This window comes from Colobus angolensis, unplaced genomic scaffold (genome assembly GCF_000951035.1).
Source record: "Colobus angolensis palliatus isolate OR3802 unplaced genomic scaffold, Cang.pa_1.0 Scaffold198, whole genome shotgun sequence".
Lineage (NCBI taxonomy): Eukaryota > Metazoa > Chordata > Mammalia > Primates > Cercopithecidae > Colobus > Colobus angolensis.
Genome location: NW_012115132.1, coordinates 1,046,279 through 1,065,710, shown reverse-complemented (window position 1 = coordinate 1,065,710; position 19,432 = coordinate 1,046,279). Strand labels below are relative to the sequence as shown.

The 19,432-nt window shown below is 40.1% G+C and overlaps 1 protein-coding gene across 1 annotated transcript in view; it reads right to left on the bottom strand.

Annotated features, from left to right (window-relative positions):
* SNTB1 (syntrophin, beta 1 (dystrophin-associated protein A1, 59kDa, basic component 1)) overlaps positions 1 to 19,432 on the bottom strand; it is a 336,416-nt gene that overhangs the window by 270,809 nt on the left and 46,175 nt on the right. Inside the window, exon 5 of the mRNA XM_011941097.1 lies at positions 19,112 to 19,432. Within this exon, the coding sequence (XP_011796487.1) occupies positions 19,112 to 19,432 (321 nt within the window). The remainder of the gene's footprint in view (positions 1 to 19,111) is intronic.

The following is a 19,432-nucleotide window of genomic DNA, read 5'->3' as shown; positions in this document are numbered from 1 at the left end:
ATGACCCCAGTACCTCAGTTCAAAATGCAGAAATCACCGGTCTTATGTGTCCTTCGCGCTGGGAGTTGGAGACTGGAGCTGTTCCTATTCGGCCATCTTGCTCCGCCCCCTCAAGACTTATACTTTTAATGGAATCAACATTCACTGAAATATAATTTCAACCTTTTTTGTTACTAACATTGAAGTGTCTATTATATTATGATTCTCCCTGACTCTAATTCAAGGCAAACTCTATTGAAAGAAGAGAAAAGAAGGTGGCCTCTCTATAGGTCTGTGTGTTGGTGCTTTGTTAATACATTTCTATCTTTGGAATCTACTTTAGGGCTCCATACTAAGAGGTGCTCAATCTGTGCAGACCTGAAATGAATAAGAAACATGTATCATGAGCTTGGAGATGCAACTGGGATGGAATGAGCTAAAAAAAAAAATCATTCAGGATTTCTGAAGGAATACCTTGCTGGGTGTGGAGAGTAAGTCTGTGAAATGTGCCTTCTTTGGCATAATGAGAGGACGAGGGAAAGAGAGGTGGAAGGAGAACCAAATACTTTCAAAGAACAACATTGCGTCCTAAGAAGAGAGTGATTTAACGGTATGCAACACATCTGTGCTTTGCCCAAAGGCACAGTGATTAAGAAATACTGTTATCGCCTTCAAAAGCAAGTTTTCTGAAACATTAAATATGATAACCTCCTGGTGGATTTTTCCACAGCAGTTGCAGTAACCACTTCTAATCAAGCTGCTAAAGAGATAAAGCAAGTTGAGATCTAAGAAAGAGGACACAGGTTGCCCGTGAAGAAATGCTGTTCCCAAATGTGATCTATCAGGATACAATCTATTAAGTGTTTCACTCAAGGAAGCAGCTCCGCTAAAAATATTTTTTTCTTCTATCCAGTGTCCTGGGTTTCTGAGAACTGGAATTATGAAGATTTGGGTGGTTGGGGTCTAAGGAGTTGTGTAACTGCCGATCAGCCTATTAAACTTAAAACTCTACATTGTTCTAACTAGTCAAATACAGGTTTGCCTAAGGTGATTTTAAAAATCCTATTTATTTAATACAAGATTCTAGAGCATATTAACAATTCAAGAATTAATCTGAATTTTAATATTGCTGCTAAAACACCCCAAAATTATTGAGTGTTTGAAATATTCATATATTTGTTATTTGAAGCATATGAAAGAACTTTTATAAGTGTGACTAGCTCACAGTGTCTTTCTCAATGATAAAATATGCCTCAGCTTATTTTTTAACATAGGTCAAGCGTGATAAAACTTTTTTATACTGTAGAAGGAAAAAAAATCCTGCAATTGGTTTAGTTATGACAATAATAGGGTGAGATCAGAAAATGAGGCTTTCTTTCCATATGGCTCCCTTCCCCTTCATAAACAAACTGAAGGAATGGGCACAGATGGCGAATTCAGTATTAAGAAGGTAAGCTTCACTACCAGTCAGCGAGAAACTGGAGAGACTTTGAGAAGTCCTGTAGACCATACAATATTCTGAAGGATGATGCAACCCAGTAACTTGGAATGGAATACTGAATTTTTTTTTTTTTTTTTTTTGAGATGGAGTCTCACTCTGTCACCCAGGCTGCAGTGGACTGGCACGATCTCATCTCACTGCAAGCTCCACCTCCCAGGTTCATGCCATTCTTCTGCCTCAGCCTCCTGAGCAGCTGGGTCTACAGGTACATGCGGCCATGCCCGGCTATTTTTGTTTTTCTGTATTTTTAGTAGAGACAGGGTTTCACCGTGTTAGCCAGGATGGTCTCGATCTCCTGACCTTGTAATCTGCCCGCCTCAGCCTTCCAAAGTGCTGGGATTACAGGCGTGAACCACCACGCTCAGCCAGAATACTGAAATTTTTAAAAGTATATTTCCCTCTCTAAACTTCCCGCACCAGTATTCCCAGCTCCCATCAGCTCAAGTTAATTTATGACAGCATTAAATTTCTCAGACCTTCACATACAAAACTCAGAAGGTAAGCTCCTTCCTTCACTTCTTTCAAATGACTAACTAGAGGGACTTCTGTAAAGTCTGTGTTACTTAGAGAAAACTATTCAATTATAAGTAGTATATGTACTGTTATATATATACACACACACACTCAAGTATATAAAAATATGTACTGTGATGTACAAGGTAAATATATAAAGAGGGGCTGTTATTAATGGTAATCTTGTTGATTAGTTTTATAACAGCATCAAGAGACCAATTCTTTGATTTTCACTTGGTAAGTGCTTTAGGTTACGCTGGTAATATTAGTTTTTATTAGTAATTCAGTCACTACTGATTGAAGATTTACTGCCATCTTATTCCTTACCCCTTTGCCCCATTTCTTAGTTGCTGCTCCAAGCTCTGGTTCCTCTAAAATTGGTGAGAGGAGACAGGGCTTCAGAGAAGGAACCACACCTTCCATCATCTGTTCTTCAGTCTTCTGAGAAGGACCATGGCCATACCTTCTGAAGAGCTTCTTGGTTTACCATTATCTTTACAAAACATTTTAAAACCATCTACTTTCTGGTCAGTCTATCTCTAGTGACTCCTGGTTTGCTGCAAACCAGTCTCAGACTGGTTGAAAGGCTATAATTTTGAAAGTCAATGTAAATAAGGTCGCCAGATTTAGCAAAGAAAAATGCAGTTGAATTTAACTTTCAGATGAATGACAAATATTTTTCATCATAAGTATGTCCCATGCAATATTTGTGAAATACTTATACATTTAACATTTATTTGTATCAAATAACTTTTTTATTCAGCAATGATACGTGTAAAGATTTTAGGAAACCTATTAATTAGTTCAGTTGCATAGGTATCAGATTTTGACTCTTTCAGAAAGTGGAGAAGTTACTCTCTGGTAACTGTACTCATAGCAAGGCTGGCATGCATGAGAGCAAAATTTAGTGGTGCTGTATGTACCAGGGGACCTGGTCCCACCTATTTAATAAATACAAATTAATCTGAACAACCTTCACCATTGCCCAGCATTCTCTGTCCTGACTATACACCTAGAGGTGATCAAGAATTTATCTGAACAGTTAGTAAAACAGGTGGTGTCATCAGATATTTGACAAAGAGAAAAAATATCTAGAATGCTAGAATTTAGTTACTATTTACTCATTTCATACACTCCCTATTAACTTCTAATGAAATGTATTCTAAATCCTCCTACAGTGGATGTTAGTTTCCTAGGCCTGCTATAATAAAGTATCACCAACTAGATGGCTTAGACAACAGGAGTTCATTGTCTTACAGTTCTGAACGTTAAAAGTCCAAGATCCAAGTGTCAGCAAGGTTGGTTCCTTCTGAAGACTGTGAGGGAGACTGTCTTCCGTGCCCTGCTCCTAGTTTCTGGTGTTTGCTGGCAATCCTTGGTGTTCCTCGGCTTGTAGATGCATCGTCCCCATCCCTGCCTTCATGTTCATATGGCCCCTCCCTGTGTGCATGAATGTTTCCAAATTTCCCCCTTTTTATAAAGCCCCAGTCTTACTGGATTACCACCTACCCTAATGACCTCACTTTAACTTGACGGTATGGTTTGAATCTGTGTCACCGCCCAAATCTCATGTCAATTTGTAATCCCCGAGGTTGGACTAGGGTCCTGGTGGGAAGTGATTGGATCTTGGGGGTAGATTTCCCCCTTGCTGTTCTTATGATAGTGAGTGAGTTTTCAAGAGGTTGTTTCAAAGTGTGTAGCACCTCCCCCTTAGCTCTCTCTCTCTCTCCTGCCACCATGGTAAGACATGCCTGCTTCCCCTCCTCCTTCTGCCATAATTGTGAGTTTCCCAAGGCCTCCACAGCCAGGATTCCTGTACAGCCTGCAGAATCATGAGCCAATTAAACCTCTTTATAAAGAAATACCAGTTTCAGGTATTTGTTTATAGCAGTGCGAGAATGGACTAATACACTTGATTACTTCTATAAAGACCCTATCTCCGAATAAGATCACATGTGCGGTACTGGCGGTTAGGACTTCAACCTATGAATTTTGGGGTGACACAGTTAATCCAAAAAATAGAGATTAAAAAATGCAAAAGTAGAAAGCCTGGAGAGGAGAGCCAGAAATCAACAACACAGGTCTGGAGTTTAAAACTGAAAGTCCATTTGAAGTGGGAGGTTCCCAGTGCCTGGGACATGCTCCTGAGAGTCTAACTATTCCGACCTGGTGGGAAAGGGCTGATGAGGAGATTTATATTAAAGCTGCTTTGCAGGGAAAGCATGCTGTTTTCACACAGCATGAAAATAGGCAGGGGCAGACGGGAATGAATTATTTTACATCCACTTTTGGCCCTGGCTCTGCAAGAGAGCATTCGTTCCCGTTCCTAAGTCTCATGATTCCTCCCTCAGTCTATATGTATGGCATTTACTATTTGAACATTCATGTGGCAAAGCTGTCATATAGTGTTATGCATGTTTTATATGTATGCTCTTTCTGTACAGCTTTAAAAGTTTCAACTTTCCTGAAGTATATCTTGTGTGCATGTTTTACATTATATGCACACAAATACTAATATATAAAGAAGTATACATTTTTTAAAAATACAGTAGCTGAGAATGGAATTTTACAAACCATTTTCTAAGATTCCTTCTTTAAAAAGTTTCTTTCAGATAGCTCTCCCAGGGCTACGGCCATTTTCAAGGGATATACGATTTAATTCAGCATTTGGAATAGCTGTAGAAACTTATATTTATTTTTTCCCTGATAAATACAGATTGATAAACACACCATAGAAAAACATGGCCTCCTGTCATTTCATATCTGAGTCAAAGATAAATTTGCAGAGAATACATTTTCTAACAAAATGAGAAATACTGATCCTGTGACACGTTAAGATTTTAAATAAAGTGTACCTGTATAAAAATTTTAAAGTGTTTATAATATTTGAAAAGCAGTAAATCCATTTCTAACTTTTATTTTTCTACTTTAGAAGTAAGGACTGGGATAGTTTTATGGCTTTGTTATTCACGGGTTGATATTCAATCAGGGGTTGATATAACAAAAGCCCATGGCCTGGCAACATTTTCAAGTAGTTGTTGACCCAAACTAGTGCACATTATTTTACAGCCAGTAAATATCATTAACCAAAGCAACTCGCTTTTCTTTTTTTTTTTTTTTTTGTCCTAATCCTTCTATGTGAAGGCCATGGCTAATGACAAAAAGACAATTGCCAATGGGTTAATTTTGCTCAGTTCACTGAAGTTTTAAGATGGATAAGACCTGATCTCTTAGGAGCATACATTCAAGTGGAGGAAAACAAAGAGTTCGTAATAAGAGTCAACACATGCTGACCTCTGTGCACCAGATACTGTACTAAGTCCTGTATTAACTCTTAATTGTCACCTCAGCACTATAAAGAAAGCAGCATTGCTATTCTTATGTTATCAATGAGAAAATTGAGGCCAGGCAGATGCAGTGATTGCACAAGGTCACAAAGCTGGTCTGTACACCTTTATTCCACACCTAGCTTTTATCGTCACTCTGTGGCTCAATAGTTTTCTTGTCATGCCAGAATAGTACTATTAAAAGAGAGGTGTGCTAAAAATGTCTTATGTTTGCTACAAAGCACAAATAAAGAGAAATAAATCCATAAGAAGTGAAAATCTCTTCTATATGGCAACAAGATGCCCAGGTTAACACAGGCCCCCATATCTGATTATCTTACACTCAGCAAGTTTCGTTGCCCTACAGTTAATGACCAGCCTTGATTGTAGATTAGAATCACCTGGGGGAAATTTTAAACCTTCTAAGGCCCCAAACTATTAAAATCAGGACCTCTTGGGGGAAAGATCCAATCATGAGGGTTTTAAAAGCTTCCCAAGTGTCCATAATATGTGGCGAAGTTTGAGAACCAGAGCTGTAGGCTGTACACCAGTGCCTCTCAACTGGGGACTTTTTGCCCTCCAGAAAACGCTTGTCAATGTCTGAAGACACTTTTGTTTAATACAACTAGAAAAAGATAATGCTACTTGCACCTAGTGAGTAGAGGCTAGAGATGCTGCCAACATCCTATAATACAAAGGACAGCCTCCACAATAAAGAACTATCTGATCCAAAATGTCACTATCTCTGAAGTTCAGAAACCTTGATATACACAATACTCCTGTTTAGTTCAATGAATCTAAGTTGTACATAATCTATTCACAGGAACTGTGCAATCGGCAATAGGCTGGATTTCACAAACACTCTGCTAGCCATGCATTCCAAGAAGTTTTTAAAAATCTGGTATAGGTGGCCCAAAATATTGTCTTGCAAGTCTTCCCAAGGATAATATATTCAATCTTGGTCATGTCTGAACCAGCTTTTTATAAAAGATTTGAGATGAAAATGTGTCTAGGGCTGCGTGCAATACACCTTCCACCATGATTTCCTCTGAACTCTTTTAGAATAAGGAATGTGATTATGATGAAGCCTAATGTTAGCATGTTATGTCTCCTCTGCATTCAACTCCACAGGCCGAAGCTTGCTTACAGAAAATACCTTCAGTTCTCTCCCTGAGGGCATCTTTTTGTTGGGAGTACACACAGCCCTCATGGAGATGCTGGCCAGGGAGTTAATGTCCCAGAAGCAACCCCTAATGCAAAGATGGTTGGAGAGTTGGTAAATCCACTTTACCAGCTTTCTCACTCACTTTCAACTGGGACATGCTGAGCTCTAGAGGGACTGAGCAAGTAATAGTAGGGCCTTTATTGGTTCATTCCCTTCACTGTCTCACGTCTGCACTTTACTACCAGTGTTTCCTAGAATTACATCCCAAATAACTTCTTGCACTTAGATCTTCATTTCAGATTCTGTCTCTTGGGGTACACAAAGATGGAACAAATCTCAAAATAGATGAAATTATCAGATCTGCATAGCATACTCAAAAACGAAGTAGAGAAAAAGGAACTTGGAGACATCTGAGTCAATACTGGTGCAAAAAAGTCTTCAAAAAACTATTATTAATATGCTCAGACAGACAAACATAATGTGTCTACAAAACAACAAGAGGATGCTATATAAAAAAGGAGCAATCAAAGAACAAGAAAATGGGTTGGGAACTTAGATATATGACAGATGGAATGAAAAATCAATACAAGAGTTGTAGATAAAAATCTAATAATTCGGCCGGGCCCGGTGGCTCAAGCCTGTAATCCCAGCACTTTGGGAGGCCGAGATGGGCGGATCACGAGGTCAGGAGACCGAGACCATCCTGGCGAACACGGTGAAACTCCGTCTCTACTAAAAAATTACAAAAAAAAAACTAGCCGGGCGAGGTGGCGGGCGCCTGTAGTCCCAGCTACTCGGGAGGCTGAGGCAGGAGAATGGCGTAAACCCGGGAGGCGGAGCTTGCAGTGAGCCTAGATCAGGCCACTGCACTCCAGCCTGGGCGACAGAGCGAGACTCCGTCTCAAAAAAAAAAAAAAAAAAATGAAGGAAAATTGGAGAAACAATAAGATAGCAACAAAAATCAGTTTATTAGTGGGTCAATATGGAGAGTCCAATATTCAGTTAATAGGATTTCTACATGCAGATAGTGTAAGAGTCTTCAGTTCAGAGGTCCCAACTTTCTTGGTAAACAGTGCCCTTAGTGTCTTAGTGATTTTTTCATAACACGCTTGGGGCCCAAAGAAATGCCTAACAAGTCTATTTATTAAGTACTTAGGCCCAAACAACAGTAAGTATTTATGTACTAAAAACTTGACACCTACTGGGCATTATGCAACTTTTCAAACCTTGAAATTATACTATAATAGATATTACCACTCTCATTTCCTGTTCCATGCTAATTTTCATGACTTTTTGAAAAATCACAGTACTGCAGAAAACTCAGTTAAAAGATATCACATCATTGAAGAAATGTAGCAATCTTATGTTGAAACTCAAGTTATGGTTATCTGGTGTCCAAAAGATGTTGCTACATCTTCCTTGAAATTGTAAAACAGTCCATGGCATCCTGGCAAGTTCATTGGGGCACCCTATGTACCCAGGGGAACCTCCACACATAGTGTAAGAGTCATGGCTTTAGCTTATTAGTGTCTATCACATGCTTAGCAAATTGATTAATAAGAGCCCGATGCCAACTTTACACAACTTAGACAATTAGTGATTTAAAAAAAGGTTATTAAAAGAGAATGAAAATGCCATACGACTCCTCGTCAGTAACTCTGGAAAGTGCTGAAGGAAAGCAACAGCTAATTTAGGGTATCATACTCAAATTATCCATCCAGTGAGAGATTAAAGACATTTTCAGATACTTACCTACCAAAATCTTTCTCAGGAAGTCACTGAAAAATGTGCTCCAGCGAAACTAGGGAATTCAGAGAAAAAGTAACAATGGATCCAGGAAAATAGACACAGGAGAAAGCCAAGGACCGCTTAAGGAGGATGGTCACGCATCAGACCTAGATGGGACCAGTCCAGAGTAGCAGGGCTCCAGGAAAAAAAAAATTATACAGAATTTTAATTTTTTTTATTAAAAAAACTGTGGATTGTTTGATGGGAATGAACATTAAAAAAGTAAAATTACTGCTGGAAACTTAATAAATCTATTGTTGTATTCGAAAGAAAAAAAATTGGGATAAATACAAAAAAACTAAGCAAACAGAAAAATAAGAAGTGGTTAATAACTCCAAGAAATTTAATCATAGATATTACTTGGCTAAAAAATGGAATGATACTGTCATGGTCATAATTTTGTAAACATAGACTGATTTAGTTAATAATGCCTAGAATTGATATATCAAGAAAAAGCAGTATAAGCATATTACTTAGAATATTAAAATATATTCTAATATGAATATAGGTTAAAATATTAGAATATATGTTTTAATATTTGAATATACATTTTAATATTCTAAGTTTTGTATTCTGGGATATATATAGTCTAACATTCTCAGCAGAAGAGCAGGTGGACAAGGTATGCAAAGAAATGCTATAATCATATGTTATTTTGATTTAGAAAAATTCTAAAAATGAAGTAGAGAACAGAGGAAAATATAGGAATATTACAAGCAAGCAAGGAAAAATCATTAACCTTGATTTTCACTGCAGATGAAAGAATGTTTCAGATGAAAGTATTTGAAATGCAAGGCCTCAAAGAGCCAAATAATTGCCTATATTTTAAGTTTCACTTTGCTAATGTAACTCTACTATGTAAGTCACTCACCTCTTCTGTGAAACATTCCATTCAATTTCAGGTATCCATAATGACTTCTCTGGTCATTCTGTAAGTTCTGTGGCAACATTCACTCCTTTATAATTTATTATTGTTTTATAAAATCTATTTGTAACTTATATATATGTAATGTATTACTCTACACCTGTCTCTTCTCCAGACTGTTCTATTTTAGAAGGAAAGGAGTTTAATTTCTTTCCTGTAATGGAATGAAAATTTTGCTTCAATCTATCAACAAGATCTCACCTTACAAATATTGTCCAAATTCATAATTGTAACAATATTGTATGACTATTATGCACCGTATTTAATCAATTCAAACTGTCCAATTTTTTCATATTTTATCATCTCTGATTTTGAGAATGTCCTTGAAAATTGCTGACGTCTTAAAATCCCTGGAGACTTGGATGGACCTAGAGTTCCTCCAGAGAGTATTCACAGCTGCTCCTATCATTTGTTCAGGGGCCTCCCCACCTGAGACCACTTTAAATTCAATGCACTATCCCAACATTGTTTAAAAAATTCACAATGACGTTGTAAAATCAAAATCTCAGGGAAGATGTTTGTCCTTCCTTCTACCGGGACCAAATTTGAGACCTACAAGTTTCTGTGTTGCAAGTTGCCTGTCTGAGTGATGGGCCTATTTCTCATTTTTCCCTGCACTGGAGAGATAACCCTTTGGTGTCCCAACTTTAATCAGCTATCTTATTAGACTTCCCATTGAAGACAGTTTTTTCTTTCTTAAAGGTACATAAACAATGATATGTACTTCCACTGGATGGCCTCTGAGATTTCATGAAGCACAGAACTAAATAGAGAATAAAAAACTAAAGTATAATGTTGGTTTAATAACAATTATGTTATTACACTTATGTAAATTTATAGAAAGAAGTTTTATAAATTATCAGTCTTAATAAAAGAAACATTTTGGGTTTTTTTGGTTAATAATATTTCCACATTTCCATAATTATTGGAAGACTGAAGTAATCGAAAATGCAAACTTTCAAAGAAGTTTGAATTTTGCTGTGTAGGTTAAATCCTTATGTGTTGGCTTTCCCTTTACAAAATAGTCTCCTGCATGTGTCTGCACAACCAGCATTTTAATACAGATTTCATATTTGCCCACCAAAACCCACAGCAGCCTACACTGTGGTCTGGTTGATGGAAAACATCTGATATTGCTTAAAAATCATCAACAAAATACACCCGTGTGGAATCATAACTCTCACCCCACAAAGCAAACAACCTCGCCTTGGTCATTCATTACGCTGTTCCATTCCCTATATGGCAAATCCCAAATTGTTCCTTGCACCCCCAAACGACTTTATATAACATATGATTAAACCCTATAACTTATACGATTGAACTGTATTGGAAAATAATACTTAGCTAAGCATGAGATGTGACATATTATGTAATTTAGGACTTACTAAATTCTGGGCAACGAGTTAACTCTTTTACACACATAATCCCCTTACTCCTCAGAACAAGCCTACGAAGAGGAAAGTTACTTTACTGATTAAGAAATTGAGAGTTGTAGTTAATTTGCACACAGTTAGAAATAATGGAATAGGAATTTAAGCCCAGGCAGAGTAAATCTAACACCCGTCCTCTAAACCACTGCACTAACCTGCTTTGAGAAGAGAGAAATAAATAAATAAATAAATAAAAACTGTGACAGGAAGAAACAATGGCAGTTTGCACAGCAATGCAAATAAACAGGATATATCAAATGCAGTGCTACTCACCAACCAGTCAGTTTAGATATATCTTTCCACACTCACCAATATGCAAAGAAGGATGCTTCAAACCACGGGTAGAAGTAGTCGTTTTTAAAAACGTATTGAGCTAAAAAGTATGGGTCATCATTTTAATTTCCATCAGAATCACTATTAATCATAAGCTTTTCCATCTTGTCTATCCCTGTTTGAGAGTGGTGCTCACTTGCACGAGTCTGTGTGGGCATTGATTTTGTGGTGGGGATTTCATATTTTTGTCTTAAGTCTTAACTCTGCAGGCCAGAGCTAAAGGCAAGCATCATTAAAGGTCAGGGCCAGTGAAGTGGGTAATGAGGTTTGGTATATAAAACACTTGATATAAATGCAGGGGAACTTGTGGCTTTTAGAAAACATTAACAGCTTTGAAGTGCATCATTTGAAATGGAACGCCTAGTAGGCCAGTAGCTACCACAGAATAATTTTCCTTCCCCAGACCACTGGTAGGTTCAGCTAGAAGCTTTTCACAAATATGGAGCCATGCGGAGTGAGTTATTTTTAATACACCCTCCATGGGGTGACTGCTAAAATGCACCACTGAACATGAAGAGCGTTACCCAACCACAGCAGAAATAAGGAATTGAAGGGCTGTTCTGATGAGCTTCAAGGAAGGAAAATGGTCTGAATTCTCACATTGCTACCTACGCTTAAAAAAGAAGCAATTAAAATATCTAAGCAGACAGTTTTCATCTCCTCAGGTAGAAAGTGTTCTTACATATTCAGACTGGCAGGTCCCTGAGCCATAGGGGGTCAAAAGAAAGGTGGTTATAAATACTGTATAACATTAAAAGGATAATTACATTACCTATACCTTTTGTAATCATGTCTGGCTCCTCTTTCGTCAACCATCTTTCAAAACTGGCTTTACATTAAATGTTTCCTAGATCTATAAAGTCACTCTTTACTCCTCTACAGAGCAAGGTATAGCTTTCATTATACCACGTCTAATGTTTACCACCATAGTCCAGTAGTACGAGTGGTGGATGATGGGAGTCATAAAACGGGCAACTAATCTTCTAATTATTTCTCTCCCTTCCCTCCTTCTTTTCTTTCTCCCTTCCCCTTTCCTTTCCTTCCTTCTCTCCTTCCCTTTCTCCCTCCCTTTATTCCTTCCTCTTTCCTTCCACCCATCCATTCATCCATCCTTTAGCATTTTTTCCTTTCTAACACACTTTAACAGCCTAATATGTGCCAGGCACTGTGCTAAAGGCTAACATGTATCGCTTATCACCGGCTCAAGTACTTCATAGTCAGCCTCAAATGCCCTACCTCCTCAATTACTTGAAGCTCCCTGAAACCAGAAGCCACGCCTTATACCTCTTTAACTTCTTTTTGTCCACCTCACAGTGTCTTCAGTTTGTGTAGTATGCAGCAGGATGGGCCTGATGAGGTGTTAGATCACCTGATTTCCAGCTCCTGTTTGGAAAGGCTCAGTAAAATGGAAGTGCCAGAGAGTAGGAAGTCACCTAGTGACTAGTCACCTAGTAGGTGACTTCCTACTCTCTGGCACTTCCATTTTACTAGGGCCTTACCAACCTCATGTTACTCTAGAGGGAAATCTGCCTTAAATGCAAAACTGAGCACGACATTTTCCTGCTTAAAACACTTTACCCTCAATCTGAAATCCAATTCTGTAATAAGCCCCCCAAGGCATGGTCCTCAATTCCTTACTTTTTTTTTTCCCCACTCTTCCCCCTCAGCAAAGTCTGAAGGTCACGTTCTGCCCCGTTAGCCACACTGAGCTACAGATGAGGCCCAAGCTCTTTCTTGGGCTGCCTGAAGGCATTTGCCTTCTATGCTGCCCTGTCCAAGAACAGACCAGATACCCTTCCCTCAGGCTACCACAGCATCTCATAATACCCGTAATGTAGCCATTTTTCCTCCCTCTTATAGGTATCTGCATGGTGCTTATCTGCATCTGTCAGTAGAATGTTGCTTCTTGAGGGCAATATCCTAGTAGGTATAGTTCATAGTACATAGAAGACACTCATTAAATTACTTGATAAAAGAGCAAATATGTAAATCAATGAGAAACTCTCTTGCAATGAGAGAGGAAGTGATTATTTATAAAAGTGCGGTTCATCATCTCATGACTACCCTGGACATTTCTTACCATTACAACTTCAGGAAACTAGATTCAGTAGGCAGAAGAATGCCCACCCCCCCTCTCCAAAGACACCCACGCCCTAGTCTTCTCCAGATCCTGTGAATATGTTAACGTACGTGGCAAAGGGGAATTAGGGTTGAAGATAGAATTAAGGTTGCTAATGAGGTAACATTAAAATAGAGACTTATCCTGGTGTGTTTGTTAGTGACCAAAGTAATCACAAGAGTCCTTAAAAATGAAAGGGAAGCAGAAAAGAGGCTGGAGTGATTTGATGTGAGAAGGATTTAGGGTGCTATTGCAGGCTTTAGAAATGGAATGGGACCAACAGCAAAGGCATGTGGGTGGTCTCTAGGATCTTCTGGAAAAGATTTAAAAAAAAGGGGGGTTCTCCCTTAGACATCCAGAAAGAAATAAAGATATGCTAATGACGTTAGTTCAGTGAGACCTGTGTCAGACTTCTGACTTTAAAAACTCTAATAAATGTGTGGTGTTTCAATTTACTAGGGTTTCTAATAATTTGTTATAGCAGCAATAGAAAACCAGTACACCAGATAAGAAAACAGAAGACCAATGATGACAAATCATTCCAACCTTTGGAGCTTCCCTTTCCTGATCAACAAATTGGGGATAAGCATCCTGTATCTATTTATCTCCTAGGCCCATTTATGAGGATTAAAAGCTATAAGGCCTGTGCTTGAACCTAAGACTCCGCACTTATTCATGGTGTGTTTCTGGCAAGTGACTTAAACTCTCTGCCTCAGTTTTCTTGTGTGTAAAAGAGGGATACTAATAGCATTGGGATCCAGGGAGCTGATCCGTGTAAAGTGCTTAAAACAAGCATGTGGTACAGTGTTTTGCATGTGTTCGCTATTACTACATTTGAAAAAGAGTTTGCAAAAGGTTAGGCACTACAAAGTGATGAGGCAGAATTAGTATTCTTACAGGACACCAGTTCTCAAGAAGGTGGGGAGTCCACACCTCCCTCCCAGTGGCAGTTCAGAAACTTATGAAGGCTTTTTAGCAATGAAGTACAGAAGGGGTGTCACACTGCTGGCATTTAGTGAAGGAAGCTAGGGGGGAAGCTGGACATCCTGGAACACCTGGGGCAGTCTTTCACAGTGAAAGGCTTGTCTAGCTCCTAAGTGATACCACACAGCCCTACTCATCTTCATGTGCAGCTGTGCATTGGTAGTGATTTAACATAAAGGTGCGAGCATCTAACTCTTTCATTATGACCTCTGGTGTAGTTGTGTCCATGCATTTATCTATTGAAACATGGTTTTTGTTTTAACAATTTATTTTATTTCTCCTTTATATTACTAGTAGGGCATTCTATTGATGTTTAAACTTAAATTACAGTTAGGCTATGTTATTTGTGAAATTCACTTTACAATAATAAAAGGGGTGTTAAAATTTTGTTATTAGTGATGTGCACTGGGTCTGAGTTTATAGGATGTAAGACAGAATAAGGTTTAGAGATGGCTTAACCCAGCTCCTTATGCTTTCCAGTAAAGAAAACTAAGTCCTAAAAAGATGAAATTTCTTATAAAAGTGAAACTAGTAGAAGATAAAAACCTAGGTTTCAAGACATGAATCTCAGGGTATTGGGGATTCTTCAAGAATCTGTACATCCTAAATAAAGTAAGATTCCTTAAAATTCAAATTTTCTTCCAATCCTGATATTTTATTCCAGAAAATCACTGCCCCTCCCTTGCTCCCATCTTTCTCCTTGATCACTCCCACTTCCACCGCTGGAGAAAGTGATTGTGACAGTGAGGTTCCAGACCATCTCAGGCAAACATTCCAGGGGAGCATTGCTGAAGGGGAAGCTCTAATGGACAGGGGTAATGTCAACAACTGTCCTTGACTCTCTTCTTTGAGTTTCCACTTTTTCCAGTCCAGTTCCATAGGAGACCTTTTGGATCAAGGGATTATTCAGTCCACCCCCACCTCCATACTCCAACATGTGTCTTCCAGAAGATTCTGAACTTCTTGATCTCAATGAAGTTATGGATAAATTAATTTCCTTGTAGCTTCAGTTACAAAAAGTTGACCTATTTCAAAATACTATTTTACTATCAATCTAAGAGCAAACAACTTCTCTGTCCCTCCTAACCTGGAGCTGCCAAGGACGTTTGCGCAGGTGCACTGTGCCCAGCTCCAGAGGGTGTCACTGACACTATGGTCTATGTGAATGCTGTTGTTGGAATTACAGGTACAATACCTGCATGGCTGGAGGTGCAGCCCCTGCCCATACCCCTTAAAATGAGAAATGAGCTTGTGGTGTGAAGATTTCTGATCTTAACTTTAATGAACATTGGCTAAACACTGGCTTAACTGGCAGAGTTTATTCACGTTTAGATTACATTTAGTCTCCTTGCTGGCCATATGTTTAACCATGGTAGGGCTGTGTCACGTTATAGCAGCTTCGTTTTGACAGCAGACACTTGGTGCATTAAGTTTTTAAGACTCACTCCTCCTTCCCGTCCCTCCCTTTTGAGTGGCCCACACAATTGCTGTTTCCTGCTGATTTGTCCCCAGCACTTCAGGAGTGGGGCAGAAGAATGCTTTGAACCCAATAACTCCAACTGGTTCAAGTACACAGTTCCAAGTGGAAGCTCAGAGCATCAGTATTGCCTAGAGGTTAAAAGTATAAGCTTTTATGTCAGATAGATTTGGAATGCTCCCGGCTATGTTACATTATTTATATTTATATTTTTTATTTTTTATTTTTTTGAGATGGAGTCTTGCTCTGTTGCCCAGGCTGGAGTGCAATGGCAGGATCTCAGTTCACTGCAACCCCCACCTTCCGGATTCAAGAGATTCTCCTGCCTCAGCCTCCCTAGTAGCTGGGATTATAGGTATGGGGCACCATGCCCAGCTAATTTTTGTATTTTTAGTAGAGACAAGGTTTCACCATGTTGGCCAGGCTGGTCTTGAACTCATGACCTTGTGATCTGCCCACCTCAGCTTCCCAAAGTGCTGGGATTACGGGCATGAGCTACCGCGCTGGCCACTATGTTACTTTATGCAAAAAACTTAATGTCCGTAAACTTTAATTTCCTCACCAGTAAAATAAACAATAACAATAGTACTGGCCTGAGTTACTATAAGTGTAACAGGTAAAGCCTGGCACATATTAAGTGCTCAAGAAATGTTAGCTATTGTTATGATTCTCTTTCTTCAGTTCTGTTTAACTCCTGTGGTCCCACAGGAATGGTCTCCCAGCATTACACCACAGTACAAAAAAAAAAGTGTTATAAAAATGAGAAATATAAACTCCAGTAAAGGAAAAAGATAGGACTGTCCTTGAGAAGGGACAGTTTCATGTTCATTTCATTTGAATTGTATAACTACTTGCAGCAGATATTACACGCCTTTCATTCTCAATGTGTTCTTCCATACAGCAGCCCCGTAAAGTAAGCAGGTCCAGCAGGTTTCCTTATTCCCATCTCGCGGATGAAGACACTGAGACTCAAGGAGGTTGTGTTAATTCTGTGGCGGAATCTATGCCTAGAATGCAGGCATTGAAACTTTTCCAGGGTTTCACTTTACAGGGTGTTCCACTCGTAGAGGTAGTAACTCTCCACGAGGGGGCGCATGTCATGCAGTGGGGTGCATATGGGCGGTGGTTGGAGTACTAAACTAATCTCCATTTACTCCCCCAATAAACAAACAAAAAGGAATCTAGGCGGAGAAAAGGGTGTACTTGCTATACAAATGTACCTTCAAAACATTTCCCTCTGCCCTGTCATGCAACCAGATTACATCTTCAAAACCTCTCCTATGTAGAAACTCTGGAATCCACACTGCATGTTAGAATATGAAGAAGTAGGTATGTCTTTTTTAAAAGCCCTTGAAGTGGTCCTAATAAGCTCCTTGAACTGGGAATCCCGGTATTAGGCTAAGCTACAAAAGAGAGGATTGTGATATTTGACTTGATGGTATTTGATGACTCCCATTGCATGGAGAAGGAACACTTTGGCTCAGAATAAGAGACATTGTTCTGAGGGCCTCCGCTTCCCTTAATAGCAGCTGATTTTGAAAAACTTGGGCTGAGGATAAGGCTGCTACACTGAGCCAAAAATGTTCATATCTAGGAGACCCACAGGGTTTCTCCAGAGGTCCTGCCTGTGACAAATGACAAAGTGTTCTAAGAATGTCATGTTAGAGGTTTTTACCAAACTCACTTTTCAGTTTCTGTTTCAAGAAACTGAAAGTCACATAACTGCTTGATTTTTTTTCTTTCTCTAAGTTTATTTTCAATTGCAGAGAAATTTCTTCCTCTTTTTGGGTGAGAGATATTTTTTACCTCTTTGCCAAGTAATTATTCATTAAATTGAAAGCAAGCAGAGGAAGAAAAGCAAGGACATAATAAAGGATGGTACCTAAAATAAAATGACCCGCCTTCTGCCCCACCCCCAACCCCTACCCCGGTATTTACAGTAAGTATTGCAAACTGAGCAGGTGCCCAACAGTTTATAGCCCAAATAACACTTGCCCCAGATCCCACCTGCCCCTTGTCACACAAACCAACACACACTGGAGTCAAGAAAACTTTTTTTTTCAGTTATGTTAATCATCAAGCCAAAGCAAATAGCTTTCCACTTTCTGGGTCCAGGGTGGCAATTGACTATGAAGACATTGCAAATCCTCTAGACAAGCAAGGTTGGTGGGGGAGGACTTCTCTGTATTGTGGGCCAGGAGGTGGGCCATGACATACCAGGGAGTTGCATCAGCTGTCACACACTAGCGATGCTGGCACCCTTACTTTAAACTTTCTCAGTTTCACATGCCAGTGCCACAACTAAGTAAGCAGGAAATTGACTTAAGTCTTTAGTTTAGGGCTTAAATCAATCACCGTATTACATGGTCTCAGATGAAATAGTCTATTTCAATAGCTATGGGTTCATTTATTCATTTATTCAGCATGTATGTCATGGAGCAACTAAGCTCAAGAGAGATCCACCACTAAATAAAATACTCCAGATACCGCAATCTATAGCTAGGCTGAGTAAATAGATAAAATAATTACACGTTATTAGTGCTGACAGAGGTATGTACACAGCACTAAAGAGAAGAGAAACAAGTGAGAAATGCAGCTGTAGCCAAACAGGAGAATTCAGTTTACTACCATATGCCCTTCTCCCCGACATAACTCAACATAGCCATGAACAGTGCAAAACTGTAAATAGGTGGTTCCTATTCTATTCACATTCAATAATGAGGGGACTGGGGACATCAGATCTCAAGAGAGAGAGAGTAGTTTCTAGGCTCCTCACACGCAGGGGAAACTGTTTACAAATGCAAAGTTGTTTCCACACCACTCAGAAAGGGCTCCAGAAAACGCAGCCAGAAAAACCACTTCACCAGCTCTCCACCCAGAGGAACCTGGAATCCAGACTGACCGGCCAGATGCCCGGCAGGGAAAGTGAATTTTTCCCAAAACTACAACATATTTCCCGGCCCCTGACACAACTCTCCAGCATAATCCTAGTCCCCCATTTGCAGGGGGAACGTCCAGAAGGATAGTCGGAGTTTTAGCATTCACAATATTGCCACCTCTCTCTTACCCCTTTATGAGTCAACCCTCTTCTGCTGGGTTGCCCAGGCTTTAGAGTGGGAAATTTTGCCAAAGCGGAAAACTATGAGTTGCAATTACGCAGTAGCCCTGCTTGGCAATGTTGGATGTAGGAATATTCTAAGTTCACCCTTCATTCTCGATTCCATATCCCAATCCCTACACTCTACCAGGATTACTCGCAGACAAAAATGAAACAACGTATACTAAGCAGGCAATCCGGCTGGGAAACCCTGCTAGCCTTGCTTTTCCATACACCCTTCCTGGGTTAAAGCCAACCCTGCGGACTGGAGACAAATTGCCCCCAGGGTGGGTAAAAGTTGACAAAACTCTATGCTGCCACTTCCACCGCCCTCTCGCCCACCCACACACACACATTCGGCCCCCTGGGGTGTGTCGGCACGTGGTCGAGTGTGGCGTGAGTGTGAGCGTGCGGGTGGGAAGCCCAGCAGGTGTGTGCGCGCCCGGCGCGGCCCGCGCGCGGTTAACCCCTTACCTTCCAGCAGCACTTCCTTGCCCGCGCGCTTTAGCGCCTGCACCGCCTCATCGTGGGTGGCGTCCCGCAGGTCGGCTCCGTTCACTGACAGGATGGCGTCGCCCACGTACAGGGCTTGGGTCTGGTCCGCCGCCAGCCCCTTGAAGATCTTGCTGATGAGGATGGGCATCTTGTTCTCCTTGCCCCCCTTGATGCTGATCCCCAACCCGCCTAGCTCCTGCTTCAGCACCTTCACGCCGCGCTTCTGGTTCGAGATGGACTCGGGCACCTGCTCCGGCAGGTCGGTGAAGGCGGTGCGGACCCCGGCGGGCGAGTCCGGGG